An 11,853-nucleotide genomic window follows, 5' to 3' on the forward strand; every position below is an offset into this window, starting at 1 on the left:
ATGGAAAAAAAATAGAGAATAGTAAAACACCAAAGCCAAATATTTATGCAAAATGAGAAACACTCAGCTGCTACTTATAATCATTTGTGCATCATTAGAGAATTCTCATCAGACACTTGATCTCAGCACAGTCCTCAGGCCATTAAGATGGTGTGCTCTGATGAGCTCTTGGAATAGCTGCATAAACAAGGTATAGGAATATACTGTATTTAGCCAGCCAAAAAGTCGAGGATAGAAATCTCCAAAATATTATCATGTATTGTGTGATTGAATCCAGGATTATTGCTTTGGGCTCCTCCACATTATGAAACTGACTCAATTTAAAAGTCTCTAAGGTCCTGTACAAGGATGGACCTTGAGGCTTGTCACAAGAGTAGATCCCTGTCACATATGAGATAGATGAATATCCTTGGAAGATGGGAGTCGTGCTGTTCATTGATGCTCTAAGGTATCTTCTCTGAAGGGGAATGATATTTATTAAGTCATGCTTCATAAAATTAATTTCCACTCTAGTACCTGGAAAAACCTGAAAAGTAATAGCCCTGAGTGTTAATACAGGAGGGATTGGGCATTCAGCTGAGCATGGCTTGCTGTGCCTTTCCTCTCAGGGATGTTAGGCTGCACTGTCTCAAAAAAGATTGACTTTTGAAGGACAAGAGAACCAATTTGTTTCCTACTGATTGGTCTTGCCAAAACCAGCATGAACCATACAGTAGTGATAAAGCAGATGTGACAAAGACAGAGTTGAGCTCAACTCTTGGTACTTAGTGTGTTTCTGTGTAATATCCCTCAAGTGTAATGCTTTGCCTTTGCCTTTCCTCCTGCAGCACCCCTTGTGGATTCCAGCTCGGGTCACAGCAGTTCAGCGATGCTGATGTTGTTGTCAGTGGTGTTTGTGGGCTTGGCTGTTTTTTTAATCTACAAATTCAAGAGGTAAGTTGAAAAACTTTGGGTTGGGAGGAAGAGACTGTGAGTGGTTTGCAGGAAACCTAGGCAGAGTTGTGTCTGAATTGCAAATGAAGACTGATCTGTGCTGGGCATCCGGCTTCGATGAATGTAGCTCCCTACAGAGGAAACCATCTACTGCTGTTTCACCACAAAGCTGGTGCTCCAAAACTTCAGAAATCACCTTCTGCTTCAGCAGATGTATTTAAACCACAGACCAGAAATAGGAACCTTTGTGCTCACTGAGTACTGAGATACACAAAGCAAGCTTAGTCAAAAACCACACGATGGATGGCTTCACACAGTCTCTACCACCTGCCCAGCTGTCTTAGTGCAGCAGCATCTCATTTGTATCTTGTAAAGTGAATAGGTTAATCTTGCAGAAGAACAGGTGTGTTTATGTTAAAGGTGGGAGACTCAAAGCCAGAAAAATTTGTGTAAAGCACCAAAATGCCTTTGGGAATATGTGCTGAGATTTACCTTGACAGATGTTAATATAAACCTTTTGCTTCCAGACAGCAGGCAGGACCAGGTCTGGCCTGTGGCACTTGGCTGCTGCAAGCTGTGAAAAAAAATATGTGATAAGAATGGCTTGTTTGCTGAAGGTCTGCTTTATGAAGATATATTTTAGTCAGACAGAGCTCCTTAGGAGGAACTTTGCATTCAGTACAGTGCTTAGAGTATAAAATGGTCTGTGTGCCTAGATCTTGACCAGTGGCCAAATATTGTGTTGGAAACATAAGACGAGTCTGAGTTAAAATTAAATAAATAAAACTTTCTGGATATAGTAGTTCCTCTAAATGAAAAACTAGAGCTTTTCCTGTCCAGATTCCAGCTAACTGTTACCTTCTCCAGCTTTTCTGCTTCCCCAAGATAAGGCTAGTATTCTCTAAGGATGTTAGTGGGATACAAACAATATTCAAAATTAAATTATATGATTAGACATCTATCCTAGTCTCCAGGTTTAAAGTTTCCCTCCTTGCTAGCATCTTGCATTAACCATTGTCCTAGTCAGTGAGTGGCATTCCTTGTGCTTGATCCTGTGCACACTGCTTACTGTTATCAAGCTCCCACTGACTTCAGTGGCCCAGGACAATTTCCACGGCAAGCATTTGTGTGACTCTGCTCAGATGCAGACTTCAAAGCCTTCAGCACGACCTCCTTGCAGTAGCCTGAAATCCCCTCTCTGTTTCTGTGAGGTGACTGCAGCTTCCCAGGGGAATGGGATTTGTTTAAGGCATTGATTTAACAGTGTGCTGGGGAGACAGATGATGATTCCTCTCACACCCAGATGAAGGATGGCGAAGGCAAAGAAATCTTCCTGGGAGGTGTGACAAGCTGTAGGTACAGCCCTGCATAAGACATGCTTTCCCTTGTGTCTTGGTGGGATGGATTCCTAGGTTTGGGCTGATCCCCTTGGCCCCATGGTCAGCAGTCAGTGGTTACCACTAGCAGTTAAAGAAGGGTCTTTATGTTCCAGAGAATAGTGAGGAGCTCATTAATGCACTTTGCTCTTGCACTTTCTAGGTCATTTTCTGCTACTACAGCTCATAAAACTGACTCTTGTACTACTTAAGCACCCTGAGCTTTGAGTATAGCTGCCATCAGCCTTCTATTATGCTCTAGGGCTATGGACACCCTGCCTTGTTAAAATCTGTCTGAAAGTTGATTGTATGACAAATTGGGAGTGATGAGGAAGGTGGTCAAAACATCAGTTTTGCTTAGTCCAAAAGCTTATTAACTGGCTGTCCCCTCTTATCTCTCTGTCCCAAAGGGGAAAAACCCAGATCAAATTGACAAAGTTTAGGATAAGTCATATACGCAGTGTTCTCAACTTGATTTTTTCAGAACAGAAAGCAACTTTTCAGCTCTGTCTAAAACCCCTGTCTCAGTGGAGCAGAAGTGAGAGCATTCAATGATTCTTAATGGAAAAAGGGGAGCAAACCCAAAAGCTTTCCTGTGGCTCTGAGTGATGCAGAGGTCCATTAGCCACGTGTACTTCTCTGATTAGTGGTGATCCCAGCCTGAATACAGAACTTCTGCTTACAGGGAAAGGTTATGGGAGACTGTAGGCTGACATGATTTTTTAATTCTACAGATTCATAGATTTGGTGCTTTGCTGGTTTGCACACAGACTCCTTATTACGAGTCCATCAATTTATAGACTCAGCAGGCATGTTAAACACTGCTGCCAGAGAGATGCTTATTGAGGAGGTCCCAGTGGAAATGAAAGGAAGAGGGAAAAAATATGGAAATAATCTGTAAAAAAGTTGTCTCTTTTCTGGAAGACTGAGCATGTATCAGTCAACACTGTGTGTGCATGAGTACTGAGCAGTGGTGGGGCTGTGGGGAAGTCCATGTGTGTGTCCTGTGTGCTTGAGTGTGCTCAGAATGATGTGGTTGTGGCCACCTGTGTCTGTGCTGGGAGGCACAGCAGGATTAGATGTTTGGGTATGCATTCACATATGTACAGCCATCTCAGTTTCTTTTTTCCCTAACTCTCTGAAGTGCCTTGGCTCTCTGCCTCCTGATTCTAAACAGCTTTTCTCACTTTTCCACATGAAGTTCGGAGATGATCACTGTTCTGCTGTTGCATTGTTTGGAAGCAGAACTAAGTTTTCCACTATCTCCAGGCATGTTCTCATGTCTCTATACATCTCTAGACAAATTCTGGGCACTTAAATCCTATGGGAATGCATTAGGTCTCACTAATTTCCTGTGTAGTTCCTATATCTTCTGGTGGCATTTATGGCATATTTAAACATTAGAAGGTAGGAGAAAGGGAGAAGATAATGAGATTTGCTGTTTGCTGCTAAACATACCAAATGTGTCCTGGCTTGATGCTGGTTAAGAACAGAATGCTAAATCAAGCCAATAGCACAAGTTGGTTGAGGCCAGAATTTCACTGGAGTAAAATCAGCATAGACCTATTGAATTCATGAGAGCTGAGGCAATTTCCACTGCTTTCAGTCTCTGACATATCCAACAGCAGATATATCAGCATAAAGATATGGCATTTTATATTACTTTTTTTGAACACATCTTTCTCTTTCATTCCTGTGCACTTTAAGGAACTCAAAATATTCTCCAAATTTTCCATATTGGAGCAGTGTCAACTTCCTGCATGGCAGGAAGACTTTCTAAGAGCATTAGGAAAAACAGTCAACTTCCAACAGGCAATGCAGATAATCCCGACAACCCCCATGATGATTAACACATTCCTGTTCAGGTCTCTCATTTAACCTTGCATTCCTCCAGGAATTACTACCTGTCTGTCTAAGCCTGTATAATCTGTCTACCTGACTGACTCTCAAGGATATCATTCTAGCAGGCCAAGGTAACTTTGCTTGGGAGGAGGAAGAAATAATCCATTCACTTCCTTGGCTTCCTGAGCAGCAAGGAAAAATAAGTCCCTGCAAACTTGCATGATCCATAGCATGACAATCTGGTTTTGCACTGGAATGGTAACAAATAGACTTTGGATGGGTGTTATGAGGTCCAAATCCTTTCTGACTCTGAGGCAGGAGCAATTCTTTATAACTCTTTCAGATGTGGCAATTTCTTCTGAGTCAGTGTGGGCCTGTCAGCAGCAACAAGCCCAGCAATTTTTTTGTTCAGTTGATACTAGTGCCAAATTGATTTTTACTTTTTGTTTCCAATGCAATGCTGATCATAAAATAAATGCTGAGAGAGTTGACAATTGCAGCTGATTGTACTTAGTTAATTGCTGGTCTCTGAGCTGAGTGCAGTGTCCACTGTGTGCACGATTTCTCATTTAAAAGGGCAGAATGCTGAAGTTTGCAGCTGAGGGACCCTTGGTGCACATGATATGAAAACAATGGCCTGAGATTTGGAGTACCTTTGGCTGTTCCTGGAATTAGTGGATGCTAAAGGCGCTTTCAGAGATGAACATCTATGTGGTACTTTCACCATTCTGAGAGATCATACTTTGCATCACTGCCAGTGCTGCATTTCTGGGATTAGTCTCAGCTTAGTTTGTCTCATTAATAAATGACATGCTGAGGATCCCTGTGTTACAAACCACAACCTCTCATTTTCCTTTCCTGTGCAGGAAAATCCCTTGGATTAACATCTATGCCCAAGTTCAACATGACAAGGAGCAGGAAATGATTGGCTCTGTCAGCCAAAGTGAAAATGCCCCCAAAATCACCCTGAGTGAGTTCACAGACCCTGAGGAGCTGATGGACAAAGAGCTGGACACACGAGTGATGGGTGAGAGACAACCCTCAGCTGAGTTCTGTTCCACGGTCTGGGTGAAGATTTTGATCTTTTGGGTATTAGGAGAGGCAGTGACTCTGGGTGAAAGCAGAGCCCTGAGGCACTGGGATAGGGACTAAATCTCTCTCAGCAGCAGGACAATGGAGTTTCTCTTACAGCTTTTCAGCTTTTCCCAGGGTAGGAACCTGGCTGCAGCAATAGGTTAAAGAAGTTAGTAATAGCTGTGGCTCACACCTACTCCTGCTCATGACCCTGCCTCTCTTGTGGAGGAGTGCCAAATTCCCTGCACTCTCAGAAGAATCAGCTGAGCCAGCCTCACACTGTTCGTTTGCTGTGATTACAAGCAAATATGTCCCTAATAGTTTAATGAGTCTACTGCTGGTCAGCTGAGCTGTAGTAATTGAGTTTTCTGCATGGTCCCTGCTTATTGCAAATACACAAAAGAATGTGTTGTGTTTAAGCATCTTTTCTGTCTTTACACTTACACTACCACATCCTAAAGAGTAAGAAGCAATATAGACCAAACTGTTGAAGCCACTTCACTGATTCTCTTCTCCATTCTCTCCCCCACAGGAAGCATCTCAACAATTGCCAACAGTGAAAGCACAAAGGAAATCCCCAACTGCACTAGTGTTTAATACTGAGAATCCACTTGGTCTACAGCATTTCTGAATTTTTATTTGTAATTATTATTGTTATAATTATTATTATTATTATTATTATTATTATTATTATTATGAAAAAAAGAAAGAGTTATATGTCATTATTATCATTTGGGAGGGAATGGGGTGGGCTTTTTGTGTTTATCAGGGCTGCATTCATAAATAGCAGAGGTTCTTCATATTTAGGGAATACACATCAGATTAGAAATAAAAAGCAAAGAATAAGTCAAGCGTGCAAAGAGATTTGAATGCCAGATTCCTGTTACATACAGAATGGGAATTAATATTCAAATCCAATAGATAGGTGTCATACCTTAGGCAAGATGATGTAAGTAAATTGTCCCTTTTCAGCCCTTTTCAGAATAAGTCATGAATCAGCTGCATCATCCAGCCAGAGGGTTCAGACTGGGTTGTTGGACCAGGCTCTGCAACATGCCAACATCCCTCGCTTTCCAATGACATGCATGTCTCAGCTTTTTGCAGGATCTTGCCTCTTTTAATTGCTTTTAATTTCAGTCACCCTCTGGCACTGCTGACTGCTGAGAAAGGGAAAAAACCAAAATCAGAGCAAGCACACATGTCAGTGTTCCTTGGACTCCAGACTGGCTGGAGGGGACAGCACCACAAGCAGTGCAGGACAAGCCTGAGTTTATGAATGCAGCCCGAACCCTGTGCATGTGAATAGCGAGGATGCCGAAGGCCTACTGTAGATAACTACAATGTACATAGCTTTTTATTTCTTGGGAAATAATTTAATGTTTAGTAAAAGAAGATATGTTTAAAAGAAAACCTGAACCACACACACACATGCACGCCCACGTGCACACACACACACATGTACACGCCAGCCAAACAGGGACCCTGGTGGACATTGAGTCACACTTAGGTTCCAAGTGTGTTCCAGTTGTCTGTCATATTTCAATCTGACACTGCTCTCTATAAAGAGAGTAGTTTATTTCTCTATGTATAACTGCAAGCCTTTTTTTACATATATATCTATATATATGGTGTCATTTCCTGTGATGGAGCAGAAAAAGATATTAGTAGGCCAGACTATGAGCCTGTCATGAATATTTTAATGATGTTTATCATCTATTCATCTCTTGTCACTGTTGCCCACTTCTGAGAATGATCTTAGTGGCATCTGTCAGTGAAAATGAGGAGAAGAATCCTGAAATTATCACCATCTCTGTGTGGGTAAATATCAGCAGCCTTGCCATACCCAGCACAACCTCAGCTCAACAGTGGAACAGGTTGCAGTAACTTTATTCCCAGGGGGAAGTCATGCTTTTTGCAGCTCAGCTGATGCAGTGAAGTGCTATTTAGGATGTGTAAGAGTAGTAAATTTTGGCTGAACATGATGTATGTGATTAGGGACTGCTCTTTGGAGAGGGCAGTGGAGGGTCAGACCTGCATTCATGGGCTGTGAAAGGTTCTTTCTTGTGAGTGCTGCAGAATGGCAGCTCCCAATTCAGAGTAGAGATTTCTGCATGGAGGGCTGGTGTTTTCTGATTAGAACAGGGAGGTTAATGAAGAAAAAGTATTGAAAAAGCTCTTTAGACTTTTTTTACTACACTGAACTGAGGATATCCTTATGAAGAGATGGAGTTTTGGAGCAAGAGGTTGACTTAGTGGTGAGTTACTTCTTATCTATTTTTTTTTAGTTGATGATGTCAAAAATGAACCTTATTCTGCAGAATATGGATTTATATGACCCAGCAGGAGGGAAAGGAAGATTTGGGGCATGTCTGGGAAGATGTTCTAGTCTTTGTGTGCTAAAAGGAGGCAGAAATGACAGCAGATTACAAGGTTTGTTATAATTTCTTAGGATCTGAGTACAGGACTTGAATCACCTTTAATATTCCTGGGCTGAAATGAGGAGATGGCTGGAATTTAGGTGTTACTTGCTATCTCTCTGCATTGCAACAGGCCACTGGTCTACAAACCAGCCTCAGCCACATGTGTTCACTCTGTTAGTGGGCTGGAATGTCTTTCAAAGGTTAAAATCCTGATGGCTCTGCAGGTGGAGAGAAAAGTGGTTAAACACAACTTTGCAGAACTCAGGAGGTTATTTCAAGATTAATATTGTAAACCTAAAAAATAAGGAAAAACTCTTTCTTGAGAAGTACTAAAACTAAATATTCTCAGTTCTTTTCAATCAGATTTGTGGATTTTTTTTTCTGTTAATTTAAAAATATTTCTCTGCTGTTTTTCCCCTCACTTTCCTGCTGTGGTTTATAATACAAGGTGAAGAACGATGGCTGTGTTATTCTATTTAACCTTGGTTTCCATCTATCACAAATGCATAAACTGTTCCATTACTGTCTCTGTTCTACTGAAACACCACAGTAGTTTACAGTAATGGCCCAGTCTGGTGATAAGATTGTTAGCACAAGGCCATAGCTTCCCATTTAGGCATAAGTGGGAGGGATGGACATAAACAATGGTCCCATGGGCTTTGAGCTAAATTGTGGGCTGATCTCAGTCTTTGCTGATCATTAGGATTTGAGGTACTGCTGTGGTGAGCTGCTGCAGAGGACTGAATGTAAAATACTCAGTATTTTCTGTATTAACCTTTTCTTTTATAAACCATGGGACAAAGTGATGATTTTAATTGTTGTTTGGAATTTTGTAGGTTTTTCATGGGCTTCATCTCATGTTGTTTTAATAAGAAAAGCAGATGATAACAGTTTTCCCTTTTTTTTTTCCTTAATTTATTTTCACATTTTTTTTACATTATATTCCTTTACACTTTTAAAAATTACTGTTAAATGTCCCAAATGGGAGAAAGTAAGTAGGAAAAATTGGGAGTAAGCTGTTGAAAAAAATGGAAAAAATTTCACTTCTCAAAAAGAAATTTAATCTCAGTGAAGCTGAGAAATTTCTGAATGACACTTTTGCAGAAACATCTGTCTAGAAAGTCATTTTGCATCCAAAATGATCCTAAAGTATCCTGCAAAGCAAACAAGAAAAATCCGTGAAGCCAAAACTGCATGTCAGAAAAACCTGACTGATTCTTATATTTGCTCAAATTTCCTCTTCCGTGAGACTTGGTGGGTGTCACTGTGTAGTTGCCTCTCAGTGTAGTTTGTCACCCGCTGTCAGGACCAGGGTGTGGGCTCCAGGCACGTCCCCAAGGTGTGCATGGGATCACATTTACCAGGTCATTCCTGCTTCTTTAGGGCACAGTCATGGCTGATGGGGGCTGAAAAAAGCTTGGGGTCATCGCCGAACTCTGCTCCTTTAGAATGCAAGAAGGGTGATTACTGCATTCCTGTCTATCCGTGGCACCTCTGTCAGGTTTGGACTGGGCAGCCAGCCCTCCTCACCATTTTGAAAGCACTGAGCTGCAGTGTTAGCACAGAATGGAGTCTTGGCCACTTTTATTTGTCTTGCTGGGAAATACCAACTTGGGGTCATCATTACGGTTTTTTCCCCTGCAAACTTTACCCCCAAGGGAAATGTAGCAGAAATCCTTGAAGCTGTAGATTATTATTTACCTGAATAACAAGGGAAATAGGCAATGTCATCAATGGAACATAAATAGCTCCCACACTGTAATTATGTAAAAAGAGGAAATGAAAGAGAGGGAGAACAGAGAGCAAGAGACTGGGTCAGTGCCCTCTATCACTGCCAGCCTTTCCCCTAGGATGGATTAGCTGTAATTTAGGAATAATGCATGAGATCTGGAGACTAGATGCAGCTTTTGGTTCTGTGTGGCTGATAGTCTGACATAAACCATGAATAGATCCTTAGTTTAGTTTAACAAGTACTCAAGAACCCAGCAACTAAACCTGGAAGGATCAGAGGTGAGACCAGAGTGGCAGGGGGCTGCAGAATGTTTCAGACACAGTTGTCATCAATGAGAACATATGTAGGAAGTGTGCATTTTCTTCTGGACTAAACTTTGGTTTCACAAATGTACAAAGATGTCCTGATGTCCTGATCTCCTCCCTTTCCCTTCAATCAGCTCCCACACATATTCCAGGTCTAATGAACCAAACCAGAATCCTCACATTCTTTCTGATGATGTTGGACAGTGCATTAAACCCAAACCACCATCGTGGTTTCAAAGGATTAAATGAGACAGACAATTGCAATACCTGTATTGAACACAGTAATACAACTGCATGAGTCATATATATACATATATATATACTGTTCTTGGTTTTATTGTTCCATTTGAATATTTCTACTGTAAAAAAAGGCAGTGGTTTTGAAATTGTTGAAAATAAATGTATTTTTGTACATCAGAGTTACCCCTGGCTGCTTTTTCAATCCTTTTTCTTTTTAGATTTCATTTTGGCAAAGACTTCTTTATTTTCTGAATTTCCCTTGCTATATCTATCCCTCCAACTCTGTTGTTCAGGGTCATGCATGCACATGGAGTATCAACAGAGAATTGTTCTAAGGCAAGACTTTTAAGATAAAATAGAAAACAACTATCTCTCCTTCCTTCTTAGTGCTCCTCTCCAAAAATAATTATCTTATTACCTTTCTGTTCTACAGGCTGATTCTCTTTGGAGCCTTGGAAGTGAATAGCAGGGGAGAACACTCTGCTTGTACAAGCACAACCCCATAGATTCTATGCTCTCACCTATCTGATTTTGTCTTGTAAGAAACTGTAAAGTGCCAATGTAGGAAAAACCAGGAAAGAAAGAAAAAGTTTCTTCACTCCTTGGTACAAGAGACTGTTGAAAAACAGAAAAGAGAGCACGAAAATATATCTCTGGATATGTATCAGCCATCTCCACCCATGTAGATGCATGCATACCTCACTCTCCCTCCTTTCCTTTAGGGCTGAGGTCCATAAAGTGCAGTTGTTTCTGCTTTTCCTTCATGTCAGAAAGCTGAGAAAGTCAGCAATGAAGGAGTGGGTTGGCCGTCCCTGAGTGTGATGTATGAGATTATTTCAGCATTGCAGAAGGCCTCTCAGCTTTTGAAATATTTGTGTCTGCCCCTCTTTACAGCAATGATAGTGTAACACTCGTGTGTTCATGGGATCCTGAACTACAAGTTATGGACAGACAAGCACAAAGGATGAAATTGCCATGGCTTAACAAGCTACCACTGAGACCCAGTGCTCAACTGTTCAGAAACGCAGCTAAGTGCAGCTGTGAAGTCAAGTGCAGGCACTTAAACTTCATAGCCTAGAAACATGAGCAGTAGCTCAATCTTTGTCTGAATCCAGCTGTTTTTTCTGTGATGGATGGACCTCTTGTTCTCTTTGTTAGGGGCAGTGTAAGCATTGTTTACTACATTATGAAATTGCCATGGTTGTGCCAAATGCCCCTCTAGCAGGGAAGATGGTGCTGCTCAGGACAATGAATCATAACTACCCCTGGAGTCAGCTCTTCACTCCCTTGTTTCCCTCGTGGCACCCCACACTTGAACAGGCTGAGGCTGTGCTCAGCTGACTTTGTCTTCCCCGCCTGGGTCTTCCCTTTCCCTTGGCCCTCTCCCCAGTGAAGTACTCTGATTATTAAGGACTATCAAAGCACCATTGCAGTACTGACATATTACTGTAATACATCACTTGAGTGCTGGTCTGCTCTTGTATATCATGGTGCTACATGGGAGAAATGGCAGGTGACAGGAACCCCAGACCCAGATCACTTTTCTCAGCTTTATGGCCTGCTTTTATTTCACCAAAGACAGCAAATAAAGGCAAGGAAAGCACTGTTGGACTTCTGCCATGAAGCTTTCAAAACCTTTAAATATATTTATCTGTACATTTTTCCCTTGACCCCAAAACATTAATTAAAAAAATTTGCTGATGTTTCTATATGAGACCATTGAGATTAGTTTATTTTGGGTCATGGAGGAAAGACCAATTCCTATCTAGGAACTGCTTTTCTGTGAGAGAGCAGAAAAGCAAGATTTGTCCTTGCAAAACAAAAAAATAGTTTGTTCCTAAATTTAAAAAAAAATATTATTAGTAGATCGCTTGACTGTATATTAGATGTAGCTGTGCAGGTAGAGATAGGACAGAAGGCAATTGTGCTGT

At 41.3% G+C, this 11,853-nt stretch overlaps 1 protein-coding gene across 1 annotated transcript in view; it reads left to right on the top strand.

Moving 5' to 3' along the window:
* The window catches only part of SORCS3 (sortilin related VPS10 domain containing receptor 3), a 267,756-nt gene extending 257,655 nt beyond the window's left edge, over positions 1 to 10,101 (top strand). The window contains exons 25-27 of the mRNA XM_021536263.3: positions 828 to 933; positions 5,018 to 5,178; positions 5,758 to 10,101. Coding sequence (XP_021391938.2) covers positions 828 to 933; positions 5,018 to 5,178; positions 5,758 to 5,822 — 332 coding nt within the window. The 3' untranslated portion in view covers positions 5,823 to 10,101. The remainder of the gene's footprint in view (positions 1 to 827; positions 934 to 5,017; positions 5,179 to 5,757) is intronic.
* The last annotated feature ends 1,752 nt before the right edge of the window (positions 10,102 to 11,853 follow it).

The sequence above is a fragment of the Lonchura striata genome, chromosome 7 (genome assembly GCF_046129695.1).
Source record: "Lonchura striata isolate bLonStr1 chromosome 7, bLonStr1.mat, whole genome shotgun sequence".
Taxonomy (NCBI): Eukaryota; Metazoa; Chordata; class Aves; order Passeriformes; family Estrildidae; genus Lonchura; species Lonchura striata.